Genomic DNA, 27,963 nt, shown 5'->3' with positions numbered 1-27,963 from the left:
GAAACACCAGTCTGCTTCTCCATCCTTCCCCCTCTAGTTTCTCTCTCTCTCTCTCTCCCTCCTGTGCAGCCATGGCTCAACTGGAACGAGTTGGCCTGTTCAAGGCACATACTACAGAAGCCACTACAAGTTGATACTTCCTGCTCTTCCCCCACCTTTCTCTCTCTCTCCTTTCCCTAAAAAAATTTAAAAATCAATAATCAAAAAAAAAAAAAAAAAAAAAAGGAATGCATAGAAATGGTTAACACTTATATAGCACTTACCGTGCAGGCACAATCCTCAAAATAACCCATGAGTTTATTGGATTAATATTATTACTAATAATATTATTATTATTCCCACTAAACAAGGAGAAAAATCTTAGATATGAATTGATCAGAAAACTTAATTTGGCTTTAAATCTCTCATAAATTATTAAATTAATATAAAATAGCAAATGTTGATGAGTTCCATTTTTCAAATCATTTCATTAATTGAACAGATATAGTGTTTACCTTCTAGGTACTGAGGTAACCATAAAAGTCAAAATAAAGCCCCTACCCTCCAAAAGTTTGCTTTTAATGGGGTAGACAAATGAGCAAGTAAAAACAGAGCAAGGAGATATCACTATTATTACAGGGTGATAACAGAATGCCTTCAAAACTTTTTGAAGACTTGCCCAGCTCGCCAATACAACCCTGAGAAGGACAGCTTGTTCCACCGCTATTTCATTCTTTAACTGTCTCTGTGAGTTATCCTCTGGGTAACTCTTCGCCATATGGCAGCCATGGCAGCCGGCACCGCTGGCCCGATCTCTGTGTAAGTGCAGTGAGATGTAAGGGGAGAGGTGCGGGTGGCGACTAAAGTCGCCAACTAACGCCGCCGCAGGATCAGGAACTGCAGCTCCGCCCTGATGGCCTCAGACACCGGGTGAAACTGAAGTCGGGCGGTGAAGCCTGATGCCCGCCCCGCCCTCAGCCCCGCCCCAGCGCCCCGCTCCCGCCCCGCCCTTAGCACGGCCCTGCCCCGTCGCCGCGCCCCGCCCTTAGCACGGCCCCGCCCCGTCGCCGCGCCCCGCTCCCGCCCCGCCCCGTCCTCAGCCCCGCCCCCGCCCCGTCGCCGCGCCCCGCCCTTAGCACGGCCACGCCCCGTCGCCGCGCCCCGCTCCTCGCCCCACCTCCCTGCTCGCTCAGCTCCCGCCCCGCCCCGCGCCCCACCTTCACTCCGCCGCGCCGGTCCCGCGGCGCCCCGCTCTCGGCTCGGCCTACGCTCAGCTGTATTTGCGTCCGGAGTACCTCCCGCCCCTGCGAGGCTCCCCCCGGCCGGCTTCCGCGCTCGCCATGACGGCGGCCGTGTTCTTCGGCTGTGCTTTCGTTGCTTTCGGGCCTGCGCTCGCCCTCTACATCTTAACCATCGCCACAGAGCCGTTGCGCATCATCTTTCTCATCGTCGGGTAAGGCGGTTGGGCTGGGAAACCCGGACCCAGAGCTCCACTCCCCCGCCGGGAGTACCGGCGACCCCTGGCGTCCCCACCGCACGGCTCTACCTTGTTGGGCTGTGGAGAGGAGAAGGGTTGAGATGGGGAGAGCCGAGACCCCGCTCCTCTGGGTGCCCGGCCCGCCTGCGAGGCTCAGCGTGTCAAGAACAGGAGTCCCGCGACCCCCGAGGGCGGGCCCTGGCAAAGGCGCTCACCTTGTAGATCTCAAAAACCCTGCTACTTGGCTCCCGAGTTTTTGCCTAGGGACCGTGGGTGGGTTATAGTGAGTCGTGAAACCACTTAAATTGTATGAAAAAAAAAGTGTGGATAAGTTCAAATATGCATCTTACATTTTTCTGGAGACGGGGGTCCCCAATTAACGTCAGATTCTCGCAAATGCAGCAATCCCAAAGGGTTTAAGAGCCATAGCACCTGGGCATCCGGCGCTTTAAAACATACCGATGCCTCAACCCTTATCCCAGACCAGCTGAATCGGAATGTAGGGGGTGGGATTCAGGCTAAGGATTTTTTTTTTTAAGTTCCTAGGTGAGTCAGGTGTGCAGCCAAAGAGTGGGAGTCTGTACAAACACAGAAGCACCTGTCAGTGGGTTTTCTTGCAGGAGCTTGGTAAATACCGAACTCTGGTGGTGAATATGGTCATAATCCTCAGTTTTCCTCTGTCCGGCAGCTCCTACTGAGGCTTCCCACGTACCCCTAACACCCTTGAGTCCCACTTGGCACCGAGGGAAACAGCTAGGCTAGGCCAGTGATGCTCACTTTTTCCGAGTTTCTTCACCTCTTGCAACCATGTAGAAAGTGCTGCATCACAGTATCACTTAAAAAGCTATGGAGGTTTGGGCAAAAGGTTTGTAAAGCTTGTTATAATCACTTAAATCCACAGGAATGTTGTAAAAACCAGGCCTGGAAAACTGAGCTAGATCAGAGTGTAGGTTTTCAACTTCTGGATTTTATACCAACTTCCTGTTATTAGAGAGGTCAACATTTTTCCTGGAAAATACACTTATATTTGCACATCAGTGAGCAAAGCATTAATTAGGAAGAGTAGTAAATAAAGTTTCCAGCTAGATAGCCCTTGGCATATAGTCTGCAGATGTGCTTAATAAGTAGCAGGGTCACTGAAGAAGAGTGATTGTTAGGAAAATTCCCAAATTCCTTTTGGATTACACGTTCATTTCACCAGAGAAAATTCACCACTGATTAAGAACAATGGGTCCAGAACATTGCTTTACTAGCACTTTTGTGTGTGTGTGTGACAGAGACAGAGAGAGAAGGGGACAGAGAGAAAAACAGATAGGGACAGACAGACAGGAAGGGAGAGAGATGAGAAGTATCAAGTCTTTATTGCAGCACCTTAGTTCATTGATTGCTTTCTCATATGTGCCTTGACCAGGGGGCTACAGCAGATCGAGTGACCCTTTGCTCAAGCCAGCGACCTTGGGTTCAAGCTAGTGAGTCTTGCTCAAACCAGATGAGCCTATGCTTAAGCCAGTGACCTCAGGGTTTCAAACCTGGGTCCTCCACGTCCCAGTCTGATGCTCTATCCACTGCACCACTGCCTGGTCAGGCCACTTACTTTTTTTTTAAATACTTCTTGTACTTATGTTTACTTGTGACACCCCCCCCCCTAAATTTCAGAGCTTTCTTCTGGTTGATATCTCTACTGCTTTCCTCCGTTGTCTGGTTCATGGCAAGAACCATTACTGGCAACCAAGATGGACCAACACAGAAATATCTGCTGATCTTTGGAGTGTTAATCTCAGTCCTTATCCAAGAAATGTTTCGGTTTGCATATTATAGACTTTTAAAGTAAGTTAAATATTTGTTTACCTTTTCTGCAGTTAATCTGAGTTATGAATTTAGTAATTTGAAACATTAACATAGTGTGGTATTTGAGGGTCCATGCCTTCCAACATAGTTTGAAGTCAAGGGATTAGAACATTTCCAATCTGAAAATATTGAGTATTTTAGCTTGTAGATATTCCTTCATTCATTCATTCAAAAAATATTTTTTGAAAATTTACTCAATACCAGGCATTGTTTTAGGCACTGGGGATAGGTCATGATTAAAAGTGTCTGTCCTCATTGAGGTTATATTACATTGGAAAGCGACAGACAACAAAGGAATGAATAAGAAAACACATTATATATTAGAAGATAATAAGTGCCAAGAAGAAAAATAAGCTAGAGAAATAGGCATTGAAACAACCCAACCATTCCACCTTAGAATATATATCAGCTTCCCTTTGCCACCGAATAAAATAAATAATTCTTATGAAGATTATGCCTGCCATTATTTTGGTTGTATTAGGGAAGATAGGGGTTAATTTTGAGATATTTCATGTGATTTCATATCTGTAATAGAAAAACACATATTTAAAAAGCCATGGGCATGAGTTCCCTTTAGGGGGCTTTAGGCCAGAAAGTATGTCATCTAGGATTCATGAGGACCTCACATGAAACCACTAATTTGAAACACAGCTTGAACTTAGAACCGTACTATCTTTCAGGCAGTCATGAGATTGACTTTGATTATGTGGTGAGATTTAGTAGAAGGATAAGTGAGCTTTCTCTTTCCCTTTTGGCAAATGAGATAGTTAAGCCACTCCATTCATTTCATGGATGTAACCAAGACAGGTCCTCAACAATATCTCTTATAATAACTTCTGCTAATTTCTTCTTGCTGGTATGCTAGGCTTTCCGTATTTTTTAGTTGCTTTTATTTTACTTTTTTATTTAAATTGAATTTATTGAGGTGACACTGGTTAAAAAATTGCAGGTTTCAGGTGAACAGTTCTAGAACACATCTCTGTACCACTTGTTGCTTTTATTTATTTATTTATTTATTTTTCACTTGTTGCTTTTAATAAGAGATATTGAAATTTAATAATGAAGCAATTTAAATTACAAATCAAAAACCCTGAAGCCATTGCTTATAAGCAAAAATAATATCTTAGAAAAGGTTTAAAAATGAAATTTTTATTAGTTCTTGGAAATATTAAAAAGCAGCCCACAAATAGCAGAGATAAAAGGTAAGTTTCCACAGGGATATAATATCCTTAAGAGACGGGCACTTGTCTGTGGTTGACTGTCTCTGATATGCAGCAGTTTTTACCATTCCAAAATTTAATTTTAACTTTAGAGTATTATTAAGGTAATCAAAATCTCCCTTTTTCTGACCTCTGCCCCACTAAAGAACCACATAGTCGAATGAAATCTCTGCCATGTAGTAGTTATCTTCTCTCTCACAGCTAAATGTTCCTCATTTTTTTACCTGGCCCTTAAAAGACACGTCTGTGGTTTCCAAACCTATTGCAGTCTTTGTTCTTTATTGTCAGTAGGCATGCCGCTTTTTGTCAGTGCCCTGAGTCTGCCTGTGCCGGGAGCCAGCAGAGTACCCCGCTGTGGTGGTGGGAGTGCCCAGGGCGGTGGCCCTTCCCGCCCTTGACTGGGCCCTGCACTCTTATGACCTCAGCTCAGGTTGTGCTGGGTTTTCCTGTCAGCAGCATCTTTGGCTCGTTGCTTTTGTATTTTCACATACGGTAGTTCTAATTTTGAAGCAAAATTCTTACTAGATTTTCACAGGTTAGGACATGGATTTAGGACTTGAGATTCTAAAACCTGACTTACCTAGAGTGGCTAAATGGACATCTGCTTGTTTCTTCACAGTTCCCCCCTGAAATGCACTCTTGATTGGCACTAACCTGTGGTTCCAAAGGGCTGTACACTGAACATTGGTTGACTTTTTTAATGAGGGCAGTGAGGGACTAGGGCCACATGCAGAAGGAATTATGACTGTCAGGCTGTAGGCTTCTATGCTAGCAAGCTCAGAGAAGCCTCTCTGGCCTTCTGGAAGAACATGTTTACTGCTCCAAAAGGAACTTTGGAAATTTGCAAAAAGGTATTAGGAAAAGCCTGTATTAATAGGTACCTTTGGTTGCTTTTGCGAAATGCATCTTTAGCAAGCCTTGGGATATTGTACAATATCTTCCTAGCAGATTTTAGAAATGTTGGTTGTTACATAGTCATGTTTTAAAAGAAGTTTGAGAATTATTTTTATACTTTATTCATGGCTAACATTTATATAAATACATTTAATTTTCTCATTTTACATTGCATTCAAATATAGGAACTTTGGTTTAATCAGTAGTTTAAGTATTCCACTGCCAAAGTACATTTTGAACATTTAAATTTAAATTACAGCTACATCAAATTTTTGCTATCTGAATTTGATGCCAAGATGAAAATGTGTACAGTTTGCACCAGTATTTTTTACATATATGGACTTGACTCACAATATTTATAGTTGCAGTCTAATATACGTTTATTTTATGAGTCAAGGTTAGGAATAGTACTTTTTCTTGAATGAGTGAATTTAATTTCTGCCTAGCAATGAGTTGTGCTGAGAGAAATTGCCTTGTGGCCATAACTGATAGCCTTTTCTACCTTAATATCTTTTTAAAAATCCAAGTTATGGTCCTGTACATTGCCTAAAACATACATTAGAATTTTTGGGGCTTGTATCGAAGCCTTGCAGTTTAATTTAATTTTGCCTTGTAATGCTATTACCATAAATATTTGGTAATTTGGGGAAATCTTCCATTTATAAAAAAATGTTAAGATAATCATTGCTATAATTTCTTAAGAGGAATAAGTATATGTAATTTTTTTTTATTGATTTGAGAGAACAAGGAAGGGAGAGAGACAGATAGAAACATTGATCCGTTTCTGTATGTGCCCTGTCTCGGGATTGAACCCGCAACCTTTTTAAAATTTCTAAAACCATGTATTTAACTTATATGCATATTCTTTGGTACTGTGTCTCTCTGTTACACACATGTACAAAAAGAATCATAACAAATGGGAAAAGATAGAATGATTTATTAGTAGTTTTTAAAGTTTATATTTGAAAAGTTGAGGTTTTTATTTTTTGTTCTTGGAAGCTATAATAAATGAAAACAAAGAATTTTCCACTTCAGTACAATAGTCATGTTAAGAACACTGTCCCTTACATCCTCAGTCATGTGGTCTGTCAGGAACATGGAAGTTGATGGTGTTTTGTACTTTTTCACTTCCTGATCCTAACATGGAGAACTATTAGTGCCATAAAGCTTTCCTCTCACAAACTTGTAATGTAGAAGAGGAAGTTTACTAATTTTTAAAAGATTTTATTTATTGATTTTACAGAGAGGAGAGAGAGGGGTGGGGGAACAAGAAGTATCAACTCATAGCTGCTTCACTTTAGTTGTTCACTGATTGCTTGTCATATGTGCCTTGACCAGGTAAGCCCAGGGCTTCGAACCAGCTACCTCAGCATTACAGGTCGATGCTTAGCCACTGTACCACCACAGGCCAGGTGGAAGTTTACTAATTTTTGAATTTATATATTTAATACATTTTTGGTAGCAGTACTTTGCTATACCAAATAGCAATAATCTTTTATTCATTCTAAGCAATTTATATAAAACAAATCCTCCAAAATTTATGGACTCTATTATACCATTATATTCATGTGTTGATGGAGATTATTACTACTATGTTTCTAAGTTTTTGTTTGTATGTTTGTTTTACAGAGACAGAGAGAGAGTCAGAGAGAGGGATAGACAGGGACAGACAGACAGGAACGGAGAGATGAGAAGCATCAATCAAGTTTTTCGTTGCGCATTACAACACCTTAATTGTTCATTGATTGCCTTCTCATACGTGCCTTGACCGCGAACCTTCAGTAGACTGAGTAACCCTTTGCTTGAGCCAGCGACCTTGGGCTCAAGCTGGTGAGCTTTTGCTCAAACCAGATGAGCCCTTGCTCAAGCTGGCGACCTCAGGGCCTCGAACCTGGGTTCTCTGAATCCCAGTCCGATGCTCTATCAACTGCGCCACCGCCCGGTCAGGCTGTTTCTAAGTTTTAATTAACCTTTAACAACATTGTTGTGACAGATAAGTTTGTTGTTTTAGGAAAGTTGGACATTTTATTTGGTTACTGCTCCAGGGAAAGAAGTTGACAGTCATTGGTTCATGTCCTTGCTACCAAATGATCCTACCGAGTGAAGAACACTGAAGTAGCAAATTGTTCCTTTTTTTTTTTTTTTGATTGATATTTGGAGAGGGGGAGAGAGAACAAGTGAGGGAGAGTGAGAAAGGGGGGGAGAAGCGGGAAGCATCTACTCATAGTAGTTGCTTCCTGTATGTGCCTTGACCGAGCAAGCCCAGGGATTCAAACCAGCGACCTCAGTGTTCCAGGTTGATGTTTTATCCACTGCGCTACCACAGGCCAGGCCGTTAATTGTTTCTTTTGCATTTAGAAAAATAAAAGACCTTTTTTCATTCTGATTATTACTGTTTTGGTTGAACTCTGCATTGCTTTTAATTTAATGATATTTATATTTATAGTAAATATAAGTTAAATATCCTTTGAATCAAGGATTGTTGCAGAGTTTCTAGCCAGTGAGGGTTAGTAATAATGACGATAGTGGAACCTGCCAGCCACACCTCACATTACTAACACATCAGTGCTGGGGACAGGGACTCGGTAAGTTGGTCAGTTGTCCACAGTGGAAGCACAGATATGATCGATCACTCTGAGGATCATTTCTTATTAAGCAGTATTCTAATCTTTTATTCAGGTAACTCCTTTTCTGAGGGTAGCATTTTATTCTCCCCTGAAACCTATTTCATGGGGGGGGGATATAAAACAAATATGTAAAATATTTTAGAATCAGATGACCATATGATTAAATACCCATATAGGAGTTCAGACCATCAGTATTATAGGATTTAAGAGAAAGAAATAAGGATCTCCAGTCGTTGGTAAAGGTGGTTTCTTTAAAAAATTGCTGCCTGGACTAGACCTTGAAGGTTGAGTACAGTTGAGGTTCTGAGGAGTGGAAGCCAGAAGGGAGGGTTTCACATTAAGTATAGTCCAGGTAGAAGTTATAACAGTGTCATCACAGTGGGCTTGAAGCTGTATTTCTTTGGGAAAAGGGAGAAATTCAGAGTGGTAGATGCCATAAATTATTGGATTAAGTGTTTACTAAGTTCAAAAAGTATTGCTTCTTTTCTGATGGCTTGCTTACTTGTGTATTTTTTTTATTTTCCTCTTTTATATGAAAGTCCAGTAAAAGGCAACAGTGCATTGGAAATTTTGGTTGATTTTAGGAAAATTTGCTGGGTTTTTGTTTAAATGGATTTCAGATTTAGAGTATAACTTTATCAAAAGCCTCAGTAAGTATCTGAATTTTGAAGTATCTTGTGTATTTTCCTGATATACTATATTTTAAAAAAAAAAAATTGTGCGGTTTTATTTTAGAAAAGCCAATGACGGTTTGAAGACTATAAACCCAGATGAGACAGCACCTTCTATTCAATTGCTGGCCTATGGTAAGTTAGAACTACATGTTGTCATTAAGAAAAAAAGTCAAATTTGGCATAGAAATCAGTTTTATATTTTATATCTTTGTGGATATCAGATAGTATTTTATTACTGTCTTGGTCTGTTGGTGTACATTGTTTCTTTTTCTAGGTTTTCAGGGTCCTTATGTAAAGGAAAGTGATTGCAGGTGACATTTATCTGTGTGCCCATTAAATACTAGCCTGGTTTAAAAGTTAGGTTTTTAACACTCTAATTAACAATTTCCAAGTGAGGTTACTGTTGCCTTCTCTGGGTGGTTATCATGACTTTGGCTGTAATCATTAGAATTGTGTTTTAAAGATTGGAGCTAGGTCTCTAGGTTGCATCACCCAGTTTGGCCCAGGGATCACTCCTTACAATGCACAGTCACCCTTACGTGCAGTTCCCAGTTCTAAGCCATCAAACTTAATTCTGAGACTCCGTTATCAGAAACTAAAGCCAGAGCTTCAGCATCGTGTCCTTCTTTATCTCACCTATTGCTTCTCTGCCAGGCTAGATCTTTTTCTCTATTTTTTCATTTCTCTGCTACCTTCCACTATCCATTTCCTGTTTTCTACCCCCTTCTCACTTGATTCATCATATAGCCAAGCACCGGTCTTTTCTGAGCCAGCTTTCCACTCTTCCCCAATAGCATGTGCACCCTTTCAAAACCCTTCAACAAAATAGTATTTCCTAATCCTTGGAGATGTGCTTTGAAGACGAGTTATAGCAGGAAGGGGTTTAACAGTGTTTTTCTTCCTCTTTAGTTTCTGGCCTGGGCTTTGGAATCATGAGTGGAGTATTTTCCTTTGTAAACACCCTGTCTGACTCCTTGGGGCCAGGCACAGTGGGCATTCATGGAGACTCTCCTCAGTTCTTCCTGAACTCAGGTATGTGCTTGGTAGCTCTGAATGTTCAGGCTTCTGGTCTAAATGCTCATCCTATCAGAATTTCCTGGCTTAGGAATTCAAATAAATAGAAATTTATGTTATACTTTTAAAGGCAAAACACTGTTACACACCCCAAAGAAAAGGCTTAGGAAAATAAAAAGTTTGGTTAGAGTATTTTGGAATTTTAGAGTGGAATTTAACTGGTATAAAGTTTATTTTTATTTTAATATACTAAGAATGTTGCTGTATAATTGATATACTACCAGTGACTTTTTACAGGCTATATGCTCTTTTTTGTTTTTATTAGTTTATCTTTAGTATAAGCCCTAATCTTTAGTTAATTTATGTTGGCTCCTTTTTGGGATAGGCAGTATAATTCAATCTTGAAATTGAAAGGGAAAAAAATGGTTCTTGTTTGATGTGAAGTAATGTCATATATCTAAAAGTGTATACTTAGCCTGATCTGTGCTGACGCAGTAAGTGCTAACCTGGAATGCTGAGGTTGCCAGTTCCAAACCCGGGCTTGCCTGCTCAAGGCACACATGAGAAGCAACTACTATGAGTTGATGCTTTCTGCTCCTCTCTCACTGCCTCTCTCTCTCTCTCTCTCTCTCTCTCTCTCAATAAATCAATAAATTTAAAAAGAAATCTTAAAAGTGTATACTTAAACATATATGTATTGTTTAAAGAATAATGACCTATCTTCCCTGTTCCTTAAGAACTAGAACATTAGTGGGAACTCTGAGTCCCTGTTCCTCATTATTCCTCCCTCACAGGTAAGCATTGTCCTGATTTTGAGTTATTCCCTAGGTTAATAGGGTTTGAAAATTAAGTTTTTAACATTTATACATATTTTGTTTTGAAGGTAAAACATGAAAGTTTACTGTCATATGTATATTTGAAAGAAAATTAATACTTAGTTTTCCTGCTTTTGAACATTTAAAAATAAATTATACTATATTCTTTTTTTTTTTTTTTTTTTTTTTTATCTTTCTGAAGCTGGAAACGGGGAGAGACAGTCAGACAGACTCCCGCATGCACCCGACCGGGATCCACCCGGCACGCCCACCAGGGGGCGACGCTCTGCCCACCAGGGGGCGTCGCTCTGCCACGACCAGAGCCACTCTAGCGCCTGGGGCAGAGGCCAAGGAGCCATCCCCAGCGCCTGGGCCATCCTTGCTCCAATGGAGCCTCGCTGCGGGAGGGGAAGAGAGAGACAGAGAGGAAGGAGGGGGGAGGGGTGGAGAAGCAGATGGGCGCTTCTCCTGTGTGCCCTGGCCAGGAATCGAACCTGGGACCCCTGCATGCCAGGCCGACACTCTACCACTGAGCCAACTGGCCAGGGCCACTATATTCTTAAAATAAAAAAATGATAATAGATGAGTTGTCCTTTTTATCCAAAGATGCAGTAAAAGATCAACTAATTTCAAAGTGCTTTTATATCCATCAGATAAAAATTGTCATGCCTGACCTGTGGTGGTGCAGTGGATAAAACGTTGAACTGGAACATTGAGGTCGCCAGTTCGAAACCCTGGGCTTGCCCAGTTAAGGCACATATGGGAGTTGATGCTGCCTGCTCCTCCTCACCTGTTTCTTTCTCTCTCCTCTCTCTAAAATCAATAAATAAAGTCTTTAAAAAAATTGTCATCATGATGCACTGATTACACATTTGAGAGTTGGTAATGTATTTAACTAACATAAAATTTCTCCTAGATTTCACAAGAATCTTTTATAAGTAGTTTTAAAAAACCCCAGTTATGTTTTGTTATCTACACAAGTTATGTAATTGAAATAAATGACCCCATTCACATATCTTTAAATTCTTTTTTTTTTTTTTTTTTTTTTTTTTTACAGAGAGAGCCAAAGAGAGGGATAGACAGGGACAGACAGACAGGTACGGAGAGATGAGAAGCATCAATCATTAGTTTTTCGTTGTGCATTGCAACACCTTAGTTGTTCATTGATTACTTTCTCACATGTGCCTTGACCGCGGGCCTTCAGCAGACCGAGTAACCCCTTGCTCGAGCCAGTGACCTTGGGTCCAAGCTGGTGAGCTTTGCTCAAACCAGATGAGCCCACGCTCAAGTTGGTGACCTCGGGGTCTCGAACCTGGGTCCTCGGCATCCCAGTCTGACGCTTTATCCACTGAGTCACCGCCTGGTCAGGCTAAATTCATTATTTAACATCTACACTGAAGCAATTTCTATCCTCAAGGAAGTTGTTGTTTACTAGGGGGAGTAAGACCAAAAAAAATGATTAAGCATATTAATTACAGTTCAATAATAGAGAACATGTAAGGAGGTATGACCAAATTTAAAAATATATATTGCTGCAGAAGTTTAAAGACATTTCTGCATGTTGTAGTGATCCCCCAATCCGACTGGACACTTATCCACCACTTCAGTTCAGGCCTTGGCATCCCCTGTCTAGATTACCAGCAACCCTCAGCTGGTTAGTCTTCTCTCAACACACTTTCCATGGGAATCCATCAGTGACGCACCCACCAAACTAACCTTACCCATACAAAAACGTGTAATGGTTTTCCAAGGTCTACAGGAGGAAGTCAAAGCCCTTTTTATCTTCTTTTTAAACATTCCATAATTAGAATATATATATGTATATTGCTTTTAGAGATGGAAGAAAGGTGAGAGAGAAAAGCATTCATTGTTGTTCCACTTTGTTGTGCATTCTTCAGTCGCTTCCCATATGTGCCTTGACTAAGGGTTGAACCTGCAACCTCAGTATTTTGGGACAAACTGACTGAGCCCAGGGCTATAATATTTTTTTAATGATTATAGTACTGAGTAGCTGGTGTTTTAGAACAAACGTAATACTAACACCGAAAATCTGTTACAGTCCTATGTAAATAAACAAAAACATAATCAGGAGGAGTATTACTGCTATGTTTTCTATATTTTCTTAAATGGGCCTGTTATACATAACCCGCCAGCCACATCAGCAATTTCCTTTGGTTTTCAGGTAGCATTCTTTTAATGGAACTTATTTTTCTGCCAGTTTCTTTCACTAGATGGCGCTAATTCACTTTAGTGAGCTAGGCTGTTTTCCTATGACTAGCTTTAAATGATTCTCTTGGAAGAAAGTAAAAGAAACATATGCTAACAATTTGAGAATTATAGTTGTAATTTCTGTAAATTCATGGGAAAATGGAAAGAAAATAAAATATTTTACTGTCTAGCTAAGTTAGGATGGCAGGCTGGCCATGACATGAATATGTCCCTGTAGAGGGAAAGAGTAGCTGTTACTTTATCACATGCGAGAGCCTCTTATTTGTTATAACACTGTTCTTTGGAGCATAAGCTTTGAATTGTACATTTAAGAAATTACTTTTTATTGCATTAAAAAATAACCCCTAATTTGTATATATCTGTGTGTGTTATTTATAATTTCTGTTGTTACCATTTGTTTAACCATGAGCTCATTTTTAATTTTTCAGTTAAAGCTATAAGTTTATGTTAGTTTAACATATCCAATTATAAATGCCTAAGTAATAATAAAAAAAGGAATGGGGGTCATTAATTAGTATATCTATGTTAATGTAATATATATACTGTATGATACCTGTATATACATGAGTTTTCATGTTATAGATAGGTGTAGTTTCTAAATAATATGAATATGTATGTTATTTTTTTAATTTGTAATTGTGTAATACGCTAGCATTAACTTTTATTAGAATTATTACCATTTTTTAGTAATGCTAAATAGAGGCACAAGTATGGGAATTGGAGTCTTAAGTTCAAGTCTTATCTTGGCTCATTATTTTAGTATTTTGAATGTCCATTTGAGATCCTGGCTGGTTGGCTCAGTGGTAGAGTGTTGGCCTGGCGTGTGGAAGTCCCGGGTTCAATGACCAGTCAGGGCAACAGGAGAAGTGACCATCTGTTTCTCCACCCTTTCCTTTCCCCTTTCTCTCTTTCTCTCTTTTTCTTTCTCTTTCTCTCTCCCCTCCTGCAGCCATGGCTCGAATGATTTGAGCACATTGGCCCTGGATGCTGAGGATGGCTCCATGGCCTCACCTTAGGTGCCGAGCAATAGAACAGCGGCCCCAGATGGGCAGAGCATTGTTCTGTGGGGGCTTGCCAGGTAGATCCTGGTGGGGACACATGCGGGAGCCTGTCTGCACTCTCCTTGTCTCTCATTAAAAAAAAAAGTGAATATTAATTTGATCACTTAATTACTCATTTTACAAATAATTATCAAGCATTTTTATTCAATAGGAGTTATACCAAGCTATGAAAATACAGCCCAGTAAATGTCTATGCCTTCTACTCATAGTAGGGAATAATGATAGCAGCTAATTATACTGAAGTGTTGTAAATACTGTGATGATGAGGAACCATGAGCACACAGAAGGCAAGCTCTCACCCATGCTCAGGTAGTATTGTACTTCTCCTTCATAGTACTTACTGCAGTTGTAGTAATTGGTCAGCTGTGTAGTTACTTATTTAGGTCTTTTCTCTCCAACCAGATGCTAAGGGCTATCTGTCTTGTTCATTGCAGTACTACCAGCACCTTGTGGAATATTTTGTTTTTAGATGGACCCATAAATATTTATTTTAAAAAATGAAAGCTAGGCACAGGTTATGGGGGAAGTGCTATTTGAATAGAGACTTAATGGATGAATATAGTCATGCACTGGGGAATACATTCTGAGAAATGTGTCACTAGGCAATTGTTTCCTTGTGCAAACATCAGAGTGCACTTACACAACCTAGATGATGTAGCCTGCTACATGCCTAGGCTATGTGGTATAGCCTATTGCTTCTAGGCTACAAGCCTGTGCAACATGTTACTGTACAAAAACAACACGAGATTAAATCAAGCACAAGAGAAAATTATGCAATCAGGAGATGTGGTAAACACGGGGGGGTATAAGGATACCATCATAGCATGGCACAGAAAGACCACTAAACTTTTCTCCAGGAGAAATTAATACGGTCAGACCACATGTGGAGTATTGTGTTCAATTTTGAGCATTGTGACTTAATAGGAATACTGAAGAACTAAATTTGGTATAGATACAGGGGTCTCCAAACTATAGCCCACGGGCCGCATGTGGCCCCTGAGGTCATTTATCCAGCCCCCGCCGCACTTCTAAGAGGGGCACCTCTTTCATTGGTGGTCAGTGAGTGAATGCATCCTGTACTCCTGGAGTACTGCATGTGGTGGTGCCGCAAAGCACAGCATCGCTCACGTACAGTACTACTTCCGGTGACGCGGGAGACACGCGACACCGCTCCAGAAGCGCGTCATATCACCTGTTACGGCTAGCAGTGACAAATATGAAACGGGACATTGACCATCTCATTAGCCAAAAGTAGGCCCATAGTTCCCATTGAAATACTGGTCAGTTTGTTGATTTAAATTTACTTGTTATTTTAAATATTGTATTTGTTCCCGTTTTGTTTTTTACTTTAAAATAAGATATGTGCAGTGTGCATAGGGATTTGTTCATAGTTTTTTTTTATAGTCCAGCCCTCCAACGGTCTGAGAGACAGTGAACTGGCCCCTGTGTAAAAAGTTTGGGGACCCCTGGTATAGAACATTGTCAGTATGGTGAAAAATCTGGAAGCTGTGTCCTATGGGGTATGAAGGAAGGAGGAATATTGAGCTTGAAGAAAAATGAAAGTAAGAGAAGTATGGAAGATTCCATGTTTGTCTCAATTTGTCATTCCTCTGTAATAGAATTATACATACACATCGTTGCCTGGCCACATGCTGGCTGAAATGTACTTCCCTGCCCCTGACTTTGAGCTCACTCATGTGACTTTAATTGGTCAATTGTAGATGTGAAGTAAGTCAGAACCTTAAAAAGTGAATAGTTGGTCTTCCCTTTTGGGCTCTGGTCATGTGCCATGAGACATACCCTCCATAGTTAATGCCCACATAGCCTGGACTCCAGAATGAACATGTGCAGAGCAGGCGTGGGTCCAGCTTGCAGTGCCAAACCCAGCAGCCCGCAGCAGAGCTGCCCTGCTGAGCCCAGCCTTGGTCAAAGCACAGTCAGCTTTAGACCACTGAGCATGAGAAGAAATCTTCTTTGTGTAACTCAGTGAGTTTCTTTTTTCATTTATTCACTTTCACAAAAATATTTTAAAATATAATCTCTACAATGTGGCAGTTTGTTAAATGTTTAGATTTTTAAATGAAAGCTCTTTATAAGCAAGACTATCTCAAATTACTACATTACCAACTACAAAGTGGTAGAGAAAATATAACGTCTGTTGATCATTCAGAGAAAATGACAGCCAACAGAAATTAATCTGCAGTTCTTACCCTTTTCTGAGTTTATTAGGGTCTTAATTTCTTATAATATTATCACAGCTAATGGCTGGCTATGACACAAGGATATTTTGTATGCTGTAATATGTCATCAGTTTTATCATTAAATATATGTTTTCACTATATCAGTTGTGTAATAGTCTGAGTCAAGCTGCTCAAATAACAGAATGGAAAATTGTACCTGTGGCATGTCCTTTTACTAACCCTTGGCCTGCCATAGACTGCAGCGGCCTGTGATGCGTTACCAAGTGTGCAGAGCACAGGCAGCCATCCTCGGGCGGCTCAGCTGAGAATGAGCTTCCTACAGTCACTGTTTAATGAAATAAACTCCAAAAATGAGAGTATTAGAATCTGTGGGATCTACTTTTTCATTGCATAGGGGACTAGATCAAACAACTTCTAAGGGGCTTCCCACTGACTGACTCCACACTGAAGAGCTAATCTGAGGGAATTTCTTTGTTCTTCAACATTTGCTAGAGGAGCTTTAAATATAAAATTGTATCCTTGACAGTCTTTTTGACTCATAAACATACTTGGGGAACACTGTCATAAATATGAAATGATAAATGCTACCTAAACACCTGTAGTCATCCAAATTGCTTTCAGGACGTCTCCTTTATGATCTGGTTGGTATTAAAAAACAGTACTATGCCTTCCTTATGCTATATAATATGAGATGATTTTCAAAGTGTATCTTTAATCTTGGAGAATGTTATTTGATTAGTAATATATGTACATTTATATTTCAATAAACTAGATAAACAGAATTCTCTTAAATTTTTTAAAGCAAAAGTTTAAAGTTAAATAATCCCTATTTCAGAAAAGGCATTTTCAGAAACATTAATTTAGTTCTTTGGCCTGACTTCTACTTGGGCTAGGTCATTAGAGATCACTCAAGAACCAAAAGAGTTTCACCCTGGCTGGTTAGCTCAGCAGTAGAGCATTGGCCTGGCGTGTGGAAGTCCCAGGTTTGATTCCCAGCCAGGGCACACAAGAGAAGTGCCCATCTGCTTCTCTACCCTTCCCCCTCTCCTTTATCTCTGTCTTCCCTTCCTGCAGCCAAGACTCCATGGAAGCAAAGTTGGCCCGGGTGTTGAGGATGGCTCCATGGCCTCTGCCTCAGGCGCTAGAATGGCTCCAGTTGCAATGGAGCAAGGGACCAGATGGGCAAAGCATCGCCCCCTAGTGGGTATGCCAGGTGGATCCCAGTCGGTTGCATGCAGGAGTCTCTCTCTGCTTCCCTGCTTCTCACTTCAGAAAAATACAAAAAAAAAAAACAAAAACCCAGAGAGTTTCTGCAACCAAGAGGGATGGAAGCAAGTCTTTCCCTTCACAGAATCTTGATACCCCAGACCCTTTTCTTACTTGGATAAATAAGACAGCCTTGGCCAGGTAGCTCTGTTGGTTGGAGCATCATCCCAATGCACAAAGGTTGCAGGTTCTATCTCTGCACATACAGAAATTGATCAGTGTTTCTCTCTCCCTCAAATCAATCAAGAAAACGTTTTTAAAAAGGAAAATGAAGCCAGAAGCCCATTGTTAATCACATCCTGTCTGTGGCTGCCACCACCCAGCAGCAGCCCTTGGCTCTCTCTGGCATGGGCAGAGCTACTCAAGTCGTCAGGGGAAACCAAAAGATAGCAACTTCTGTGCTGGCAGGATCCAGTACTATAATTAGTTGACTATTTAAGGCTGTCTTTGCAAGGTTGGAAATGTAGATATCAGCAATGAGGGAGAGAGGGTCAAATGTGAAAATGAAGATATTTATGAACTTAGAGTATTTGGGGTATGTTCAGGAAGTATAAAAGAATCAAATAGTTAAATGTAGCCTCTTAAAGATAACACTGAAACATTTTGCTTATATTAGATAGAAACATTCTGTACCAAGATAATTTGATTTAAATGATTACTAGAAGAGAAAGTCCATTATTAAATTAGCCACAGTTTCACACAACAGTACTTATTTGATTTGTTCAGCTTTCTGATTGTTTCATAACATTAGAAATTATGGCCTGGCTAGGCAGTGGCGCAGTGGACAGAACGTCGGACTGGGATGCAGAGGACCCAGGTTCGAAACCCTGAGTTTACCAGCTTGAGCACAGGGTCATCTGGCTTGAGTTGTGGGTTTACCAGCTTGAGCGTGAGGTCGCCGGCTTGAGAGTGGGGATATAGACAAGACCCCATGGTCGGTGGCTTGAGCCCAAAGGTTGGCTTGAGCAAGGGGTCACTAACTCTGCTGTAACCCCTGGGTCAAGGCACATATGAGAAAACAACCAATGAACAACTAAGGAGCCACAATGAAAAATTGATGCTTCTCATCTCTCTCCCTTCCTGTTTGTCTCTATCTGTCCCTCTCTCTTTCTCTCACACACAAAATAATATTATAGAAGCTCCTTTCATTAATTTGCATTATAAACTAATTTTTATAATCTTATGATTAACTTACAGAAGTTTTTTCTTCTTTTAAGAATATTAAAACTCGCCCTGGCCGGTTGGCTCAGTGGTAGAGCGTCGGCCTGGTGTGCAGGAGTCCCGGGTTTGATTCCTGGCCAGGGGACACAGGAGAAGCGCCCATCTGCTTCTCCACTCCCCCCCTTTCCTTCCTCTCTGTCTCTCTCTTCCCCTCCCGCAGCTGAGGCTCCATTGGAGCAAAGTTGGCCTGGGCACTGAGGATGGCTCTGTGGCCTCTGCCTCAGGCACTAGAATGGCTCTGGTCGCAACAGAGCAACGCCCCAGATGGGCAGAGCATTGCCCCCTGGTGGGCATGCCGGGTGGATCCCGGTTGGGCACATGCGGGAGTCTGTCTGCCTCCCCGTTTCCAACTTCAGAAAAATACAAAAAAAAAAAAAAAAAAAGAATATTAAAAGAAAACAAAGTTTAGGGTTAGATTCATTGAAGGACTTTCAAAATTTTATATTTAAGAACATGAGGCCCTAGCTGGTTGGCTCAGTGGTAGAGTGTTGGCCTGGCGTGCAGGAGTGCCGGGTTCGATTCCCGGTCAGGGCACACAGGAGAAGCGCCCATCTGCTTCTCCACCCCTCCCCCTCTCCTTCCTCTCTGTCTCTCTCTTCCCCTCCCGCAGCCAAGGCTCCATTGGAGCAAAGTTGGCCCGGGCACTGAGGATGGCTCTATGGCCTCTGCCTCAGGCACTAGAATGGCTCTGGTTGCAACGGAGCAACACCCCAGATGGGCAGAGCATTGCCCCCTGGTGGGCATGCCAGGTGGATCCTGGTCGGGCGCATGCAGGAGTCTGTCTGACTGCCTCTGCATTTCCAGCTTCAGAAAAATACAAAAAAAAAAAACAAAAAAAAACATGAGATGAGAAAGGTTTTGTAGTTAAAAGATAGTACCCTAAAATATTGTTAGCAAATCTTCATTTCTAGTTGGAGTTAATTCCATTTACTGGAGAAAAGTATCAAAATGGTTTGTATGTAGCTCTAGCTTTATGTATGTGGCAGAATAGTTTAGATATCCAGGTCTCGGTTTCTATTGGACTTCTACCAATTGGGGAGAGAATAAACAATAAAATTCTAAACAGCACATTGTAATAGTAAAGACTTATGATGATCCTGGAAGCCAGACAGAAATGAGTGCTAGCTGAATAAATAAGAGGCTGAGTAGAAATATAGTGTTTTAATAATTGTCCAGGAGGTCCCCTTAAGACAGGGGTCCCCAAACTGCGGCCCCCTGAGGCCATTTATCCGGCCCCTCCCGCACTTCCGGAAGGGGCACCTCTTTCATTGGTGGTCAGTGAGAGGAGCATAGTTCCCATTGAAATACTGGTCAGTTTGTTGATTTAAATTTACTTGTTCTTTATTTTAAATAGTGTATTTGTTACCGTTTTGTTTTTTTACTTTAAAATAAGATATGTGCAGTGTGCATAGGGATTTGTTCATAGTTTTTTTTATAGTCTGGCCCTCCAACAATCTGAGGGACAGTGAACTGGCCCCCTGTGTAAAAAGTTTGGGGGCCCCTGCCTTAAGATATCCTGTTCATGTCAGTGGTTCCTTCGAGTCAAGTTCACTTATTAGATACTAGAAAACCCGGCGGTCATACGAAATGACCGCTGTTCTAGATATTATTAATTGTAATTAAAATGATTTGTGCAAAGGTATCTGCTAATTCAAACTGAATTACCCAGGGCAGGCAGCGAGGACTCCCTTTACTTACTGCCCCACGGGGTTTCCCCCTTCTACTTGCTTAATTGCTTAAAGTAGAGTGTAATGAAGGAAACCACTGGCGGTACATTTCTTAAGAGCCACCGCTAGCTCAATAAATAAAGGTGATTTAAATAATAAAATGTTAATTCACATGTCAAAGATCTCTTTGTACACAACATTTCTTGTGTAGATCTTTCCATCATTTTTAAGCTCGCCTTGCAGAGAACCATCAATTATTTTTAATTTTACATCCGTTCTTTCATGAACTTTTGAACAGGCAACATAAAGTTGACCATGTCCAAATGCAGGCTCAGGTAAAAAAATGTCAACACACTTAAGCGTTTGGCCCTGAGATTTATTGATGGTCATAGTAAAGGCAAGTTTTACAGGAAATTGTCTACGTCTCAATTGAAACGGCAACCCTGTTTGAGATGGAGCCAAATCAATTCTTGGAATGACATGTATTTCACCTTTAGAGGAGCCAGTCAAAGACTTAGCTATTATGACATTATTTTTCAATTGGAGAACCTCTAGTCTTGTACCATTGCAAAGACCCCTGCTCCAATCTTAAACCTCAATTTGTGAGGTGGCATGCCAGAAGGCGGGACTATTTGAATGCCGTGGCAACTTCACCCCATTGGCTAGTACAGTTATGCAAGCAACCAATAAGCTATCGGCAACAGACAGACACTTAAGCAGCATATAATAAAGATTGTGTTAATAAGACAGTAAACTGAAAAGATGGGGCAGAGTTCTAGAGACTGGGTATTGTGCACCATGATACCCCAGTGCCTGGAACAGTGCCTGGCATGGACAGGCATACACATAAACTTTACCTTGGAGATAGGGTCAGTCCATCAAAGTATTTTTTTAAAGCAGAAAAGGGCCTTTCAAACAAATATAGACTTAGAATTTGAAAGAAAGGTAAGGGCTAATGATATCTTGACGATCCTTGTCTGACACTCACAAAATTATGCTCTTTTGGAGGAGAATGAACTGAAAATTCTCTAAGAGCATTTTCCAAGTAGCGGAACTCCTGGACTTACCTATAGTTTCAGTGTTCATGGTGATGCATAGACAGAAGGGCAAACATGAGCTGACAAATAGACGACACATTATGCTGTCATTGCTTTCTCTTTTGATTGACATGTAGATTTTAAGAAAACCTTACAGTGTGAACATTTGTGCTTGTGTAGGTTGTAGTTTTTACCCTTGTCTTTTCTGACCTAAATTTAACTCCTGAGTGCCTTTAGTGGTCTCAACTCTACACCGTCACATCACCAGACATCTGTCTTCAGGGTAGCTTCTGCTTCCAGGACCATCACTGGAGTTAAAATATATCATTTTAGTTTAGTCTGCCATTGTCCCCAAGTTTAAACAACAGAAACCTCCCTCTTCTACTTTAGTTATTTACCATCCTTAATGGAAATGATGGCATGCTGTATCACTAGATGTAACAACTTAACTTTCTCCAAACACAACAGTTTTACTTTTAAATATTGTTTTGTGTTTTTTGGCTTTGTGTAAGTGACTAACAGTCATTTTTCCACAGTATACTTCTTTTCTCCACTCAGTCTTATATTCTTGAGATCGTTTATATTGTAGATCATAGTATTCCATGTGTGAATACACTGAAGTTTATGTGTTCTGATAACGATGGACATTTCTTGTTATTATAAATAGTGACATAAATAATCATATATCTCTTTGTGCAAATATATGAGTTTCTGTAGAGCAGTGGTTCTCAAACTTGACTGTGCATCAGAATCAACTGGAGGGCTGTTGAAAGAGATTTCAGGGCTTATTGTGTCTGATTCTGGAAGTCTGGGGTGGGTCCCAAGAATTTACATTTCTAACAAGTTCTCAGGTGTCAGTGATCGATTGATTTAAGAACAGACTGCTTCAGAATATAGATCTAGCTGAGGAATTGCTGGAGTGCAGTAGAGTATGCAAATTTTAAATTTTAGTAGGTAGTTATAGGGAACACAGCTGTAGGGAAAACAGGCTTGCTGCCTTGCACTTTGCATGATTAGTGTGAGCACGTGACGGAGCCACGTGTGCATAGCCTACAGAAGGCTACAGGTGCTATCCCTTGGTGCGGATTGCTTGCCCGCCACTGTAAGGGGCCATTTTCCTGTTCACTTGCCTGCCACCACAAGGGGTGATTTTCCTCTGCTCACCGGCTGCTGTGAGAAGCTGTTTTCCCCCTACCTGATGTGAGACTCGTCTGCCCTTGTGAGACTCTAATAAATGGGCATAGCCCAGCGCTTTTCTGCTTCGCAGTTCCTCTACCGTCTGCCCAAATCCAATGGGAACCTGCCTGGCCTCGGCCACCTGCATTATAGTACTGTAACACTAGATTATTTTTCTACCAGCAGTGTAAAAGAGAGTCACCAGACTTTTAGTTTTGCAAAACTGGTTGGTGTTAATTGTATTTTGTTACATGGCCAAAAAAGGAAATCTGTATGCCTATATGTGGAACTTCACCATTTTAAATAAATAAAGTTATCCAGGACACACACACACACACACACACACACACACACACACACACGCACATATACAGTATTCCACTGGAAAAGCTATGTGTGCTAATCAAATTCAATTTCAGTTGCTTAGGAAGAACCTTAGATAATTATTGAGATATTTAATAGTTTTTATTCTTCCATTACCTTTTTAAAAATAATCCAAGAAATTTCACTTTAGTTATAAGACTTGTTTAAACAAAAGATGTTCTTTTTAATTGAGAAAAGTCTCTCTTAATTAGTGCAGAAGGCTAATTTGGAAAAAGTTGATTAGCAATAGTTTTATTGCATTCCTCAGAGAAACTCCATGAAAGCCAGGTTCAAGTTGACTATCAGGTTCACGTTCCAGAGAAGCTGCTACATAGCCAACCCCTTGTGCAGGGATGTTGCTTTCCAAGTTAGCACGTGAGCAAATCAGGATCCTGTCTCTGCCAGATGCTAGTCGGGCTCGCCTAGCAGTGTGGAGTGCCCTGAGCACTTGTGTGTCGTGGCCAGGTGGTCAGTGGGCTTTGGCATCTGTTGTTCATGTGACTGGGCCCTAATGGATGACTGTCTTTCAGCTTTCATGACTCTGGTTATCATACTGCTGCACATGTTCTGGGGCATTGTATTTTTTGATGGCTGTGAGAAGAAAAAGTGGTATGCCCCTGTTGCTGTTCTTCTGACGCATCTGCTGGTGTCAGCCCTGGTGAGTATTGCCATTGTGCTGTGTTTTTTGGAGCTCAAGTCCACGTCTAAAATGGTAGATTCACCTGACCTGAGGTGGCGCAGTGGATAAAGTGTCGACCTGAAACACTGAGGTCGCTGGTTCGAAACCCTGGGCTTACCCGGTCAAGGCACATATAGGAGCTGATACTTCCTGTTTCTCCCCCCTTCTCTCTTTCTCTCTCTCTCCTCTCTCTAAAATGAATAAGTAAAATCTTAAAATGGTAGATTCCACTCTCAATGAAAAGTTGTTTAAAAGAATGGATGGCCTGACCAGGTGGTGGTGCAGTGGATAGAGCGTCAGACTGGGATGCGGAGGACCCAGGTTTGAGACCCCAAGGTCGCCAGCTTGAGCGTGGGCTCATCTGGTTTGAGCAAAAGCTCACCAGCTTGGACCCAAGGTCACTGGCTTGAGCAAGGGGTTACTTGGTCTGCTGAAGGCCCGTGGTCAGGGCACATATGAGAAAGCAATCAATGAACAACTAAGGTATCACAATGAAAAACTGATGATTGATGCTTCTCATCTCTCTCCGTTCCTATCTGTCTGTCCCTATCTATCCCTCTCTCTGTCTCTGTAAAAAAATAAAATAAAAGAATGGATGAACGATAGGTAGGTAAATCACCTAAGTTTTATTAGAGGAAGACAAAGTTGTTTGATTTCATTAAAGATTTTTTTAAAATGTATTCATTTTAGAGAGGAGATGGAGAGAAGGGGGAGGAGCAGGAAGCTTCAGGCCAGACACTAGAAAAAATTCTTTAATGAGCCTGACCTGTGGTGGCGCAGTGGATAAAGCGTTGACCTGGAACGCTGAGGTTGCCGGTTCAAAACCCTGGGCTTGCCTGGTCAGGCACATATTCCTCCCCTGCCTTTCTCTCTCTCTCTCTCTCTCTCTCTCTCTCTCTCTCTCTCCTCTATCTAAAATTGATAAATCTTTAAATAAATTAAAAAATTATTATTTGCCAATACACATGAGGGCAACCAGTAGGAAAAAGAAAGTTTGTTTTCTAGTATATTTTTCTTGAGAGAGACAGGAAGTAGGGAAGGAAAGAGATGAGAAGCATCAACTCGTAGTTGCTTTACTTAGTTGGGTTTTTTTTATTGATTGCTTCTCATACATGCCTTGACCAGTGGGCTCAAGCTGAGCTAGTGACCCCTTGCACAAGTCAGTGACCTTGGACGTCAAGCCAGTGGCCTTGGGCTTTAAGGCAGTGAGGCGCTTTGGAGACTCTCCTGCCCCTTATAGGCAGAGCTGTGCGGTGACGAACTGACCCAGTCCGGTCCTCCCTTGTGAGGTGTAAATGCTAGGCTAGGTGGGAACCCGTATCCCCACCTGCCACTGGCCCAGCAAAGGCTCCGTCCTTCTGTCAAAGGTCAGTTTCTCCACTAGGGCTCTAGACCGAATTCTTTCCTAGTTAAGCACTTCACTCCTTTGATTGTGTTCCCTGTCTACATCACCAGCCATTCCATCTTTTCATCAGCTAACAGACATATCTTAAAGAAAACTCTTCATTATTGCCTTCTTCCCATATCTGTCACCCTTTCATTTCCTGTTCCTTATCGCAGCAGACTTCTCAGTTATCCCCACAAATTCTGTTCACTTCTTTCCCTCCCATACTTCTACTGTCCAGTCTGGCTTCTACTCAACCAGCCTTTTAAAACCGCATTTGTCAAGGTCAAAAAGGACTTCCATTCCTCCAGATCTAATGGATGTTGTTCTTTTTTCATCTCAGTAACCTTTAAAGAGAGTTGCCCTTCTCTTTGAAATGTTTTGCTCTTTTGACTTCTGCCTCACACTGTCCTGTTTTCCTCTCTCCTCCCTGCGTGCTCTTCTCAGACTCCTTTGCTGACTCTTTCTCAATGTGTTAAGTCCATAGCCTGGTGTTGACACTTCTGATTTGCTTCTGGGATACCAGCACAAGTAATTTATTTCTCAGGGTTGGGTCTTGACTTCTCTTTACCTTCTCTCTACAGTAGCTCCTTGAGTAGTTGCATGCATAGCCATGGTTTTAAATACCATCCATGGTCTGTGCCTCTATGTTCCTTCTTCTAGTCCAGGCTTCCCTCTGTCCTTCTCATGTACCTAACTGCTTACCTGACATCTGCCTTTTAAAATCTCACAGGCGTATCACTCTTTGGACTTGATTCTCATCCATCAATCCGAGCTTGGTCTTCCTCAAGTCTCTGTAGCTGGCCCTGCCTTCCTCTCTGACCTCATCTCATGTGCTGCCCCTCCGTCCCTACACATGATTCATACGGACTCTTCTCAGGTTCTCGGATGCACCGAGCTCCTTCGGTTCCCTCCCTCAGTTTACACATGGCTGGCTCACTCCTCCTCCTGTGTGTCTCAGTTTAGTGCCACTGCCTCGGGCCTTCCTTGACCACTCTCAGTAGATCACCTTATTCTTACGTACCCTGTCACGATCACAGCTATCATTCTGATCTAACATGCATCACAATTTGTAATTATTTAATTAGTTTGTTTCTTCATTTGTTACCTGTTTCCCTTACTAGTATTTAAGCTTTGTTAGGATAGACACTGTGGTCTTCACTATGTATGGCACAGTACCTCTCGGCCATCCTATCAGAGTTTTTCAAAGGAACCTTTGGAACCCATAGCAGTTGTGCAGCTGAAAGAGATAGGCTGTTCCCGCATGTTCCCTTAAACACTAAAGGTTCATACTAACGTAACTTGGACTTGTCTGGCTTTCTTCCAGATTCTAAGAGCCAGTTAACCTAGAACTGATTATAAATTGGGCCCAGTTATATAATATGCATCTTCTGCTGGGCATTCCATTTGGTTTTGGCTTCTGATCACCTTCTAGGGTTGCCACTGAATACAGAAAAGCACAGAATGGGCCAGTGTCAGTTGACGAGGTTGGTCTACGTGTCTTTGTGGGTTCTGGTGCTCCTCAAGACATGACATATGTCGGATGTTTGGGAAAACGCACCCCAGCTATTAAAAGTATTTTATATTTTTCTTTATCTCTGGTTACTCCATGTGTTTAATAAGCTAGCCGTTATTACCCAAGCTGACTTGTTTTTTCTTTGCAGACCTTTATTAGTCCTCATTATGGAATCAGTCTGGTGTCGGCATACCTGGTCCTGGTGGTCATGGGTGTCTGGGCATTCTTTGTTGCCGGAGGCAGCTGCCGAAGCCTGAGACTCTGCCTGCTGTGCCAAGACAAGGACTTCCTCCTTCTCAACCAGCGCTCCAGATAACCTCTGAGAGCCTGCACCTCGCAAACAGTAAGCAGCGTCTTCAGAGGAAGCACAACTGTGCCTTTTGATAAAAATCCCCTTTCTTGGTGGGATTTAGTAAAAACAGAACTGTAGATATGCTATGGCTTTCATGCAGCAGCTCTCTGAAAGGAGGTGCATCCTACTGCACACGAGACTCACCTGGTGGGGAAACAGAGGATGCTGATTTGGGGGCTCACTCTCCAGACCTAATTGGTCTGGGCAGCTGGTAATTTTAAAAGCTTCCTAGATGACTCTGACGTGCAGCCAGGTTGAGAACATCAGTGTCCAAATAGGAATTTCCTGAGGCCACCGTAAGTGAGTAAGGTAAGATGTTTAGCTGTCTCCTAACTCACCTGGTGCTGAGTGTCAAATCCTGGTCAGCCATTGTCTTTTAGTTCTGAAGTCACAAAAGGCTAAAGGGCTAGCATCTCTCTCAACTGTTTTCATGTATTCCACTGGTACCGTTTTACGAGAACATGGTAGGCTGTGCTTTTAAATGCAGTAATAAATTGTACTGACTTACTATGATAATTTAGCCAAAGTAAGCTATTGATTAACAAGCTGTGTTTGTCTGTAGTTTTTCTATCTTACATTTTGCTTTTTGAGGCATTACATTGTTTTTGAGCACAGATTCAGTTTCTTTAACTAAAAACCAATTTTCTGACTTCCTGAGAAAGAAAGTATTATAAAACCAAGAATTTTTGTGCAGTTTTGTCTTTCTAGAGGGTCAGGCTTTTCGTGGGCTCTGCCCACTCTGAGTGCTAGCTGCTGGGCTGGTCGAGGTGAGGCCGTTGTCCTGTCTGCAGCCCTGTGGGCCGCTGCGGCCGTGACCTGCGGCAGGCGGCACTGGAGCCGGAGGAAGTTCATGAGGAAAACAAACCCACAGCGTGGTGTTGACATTTTTAATTTGCTCCTGTGATACTAACCAGCACTTCCCTCGAGTGGTGTAGTATCAAATTAGAAATATGTCTTAAACCGCCAAATTCATACTTTTATATAATCTGTATAGTCAGTATGTCTAGTAAATGTTTCTAGGTTTTGGTAGCAAATACAGCATTCCTTTTATAGGAATCCCAAGGTGTTTGGCCTCTAAACAATTCTTTTGATATCCTTTATAAAGAGGAAATCCAATGAATTGTGCCTTGACTCACTAGAAATTGTTCCCAGTTGATGGCTTTTAGGACATTGATGGTATACAATGGAAATTGCCTACACGTTCAAGTGATAACCTCAGCGAACCCCATTTGTGCAGTAGAACATTCGAATGACTCTGGAGCA

General features: G+C 41.6%; 1 protein-coding gene across 2 annotated transcripts; it reads left to right on the top strand.

Moving 5' to 3' along the window:
* Positions 1-1,188: 1,188 nt before the first annotated feature.
* On the top strand, positions 1,189-26,767 carry APH1B (aph-1 homolog B, gamma-secretase subunit). 2 transcript variants are annotated; one of them, XM_066275874.1, is made up of 6 exons: positions 1,189-1,432; positions 3,113-3,283; positions 8,781-8,851; positions 9,629-9,751; positions 23,300-23,427; positions 26,497-26,767. In XM_066275874.1, the coding sequence occupies exons 1-6, from the start codon at positions 1,320-1,322 to the stop codon at positions 26,662-26,664; spliced, it is 774 nt and encodes a 257-aa protein (XP_066131971.1). In that variant the 5' UTR covers positions 1,189-1,319; the 3' UTR covers positions 26,665-26,767. The 2 variants fall into 2 exon arrangements, with proteins under 2 accessions (XP_066131971.1, XP_066131972.1); XM_066275875.1 differs by lacking the exon at positions 3,113-3,283.
* Positions 26,768-27,963: the final 1,196 nt, after the last annotated feature.

The sequence above is a fragment of the Saccopteryx bilineata genome, chromosome 4, assembly GCF_036850765.1.
Source record: "Saccopteryx bilineata isolate mSacBil1 chromosome 4, mSacBil1_pri_phased_curated, whole genome shotgun sequence".
In the NCBI taxonomy this organism is placed as follows: Eukaryota; Metazoa; Chordata; class Mammalia; order Chiroptera; family Emballonuridae; genus Saccopteryx; species Saccopteryx bilineata.
Note: the sequence above shows the minus strand (reverse complement) of the source record. Positions and strands in the feature narration are given on the sequence as shown.

What these genes read in the sequence shown, in the direction of transcription:
- APH1B (XM_066275874.1), top strand. Translation starts at nt 1,320, where the DNA reads ATGACGGCGGCCGTGTTCTTCGGCTGTGCTTTCGTTGCTTTCGGGCCT. An exon ending in TATTCAATTGCTGGCCTATG is followed by an intron (nt 8,852 to 9,628) that starts GTAAGTTAGAAC and finishes CTTCCTCTTTAG; the next exon opens with TTTCTGGCCTGGGCTTTGGA. An exon ending in TCAGTTCTTCCTGAACTCAG is followed by an intron (nt 9,752 to 23,299) that starts GTATGTGCTTGG and finishes ACTGTCTTTCAG; the next exon opens with CTTTCATGACTCTGGTTATC.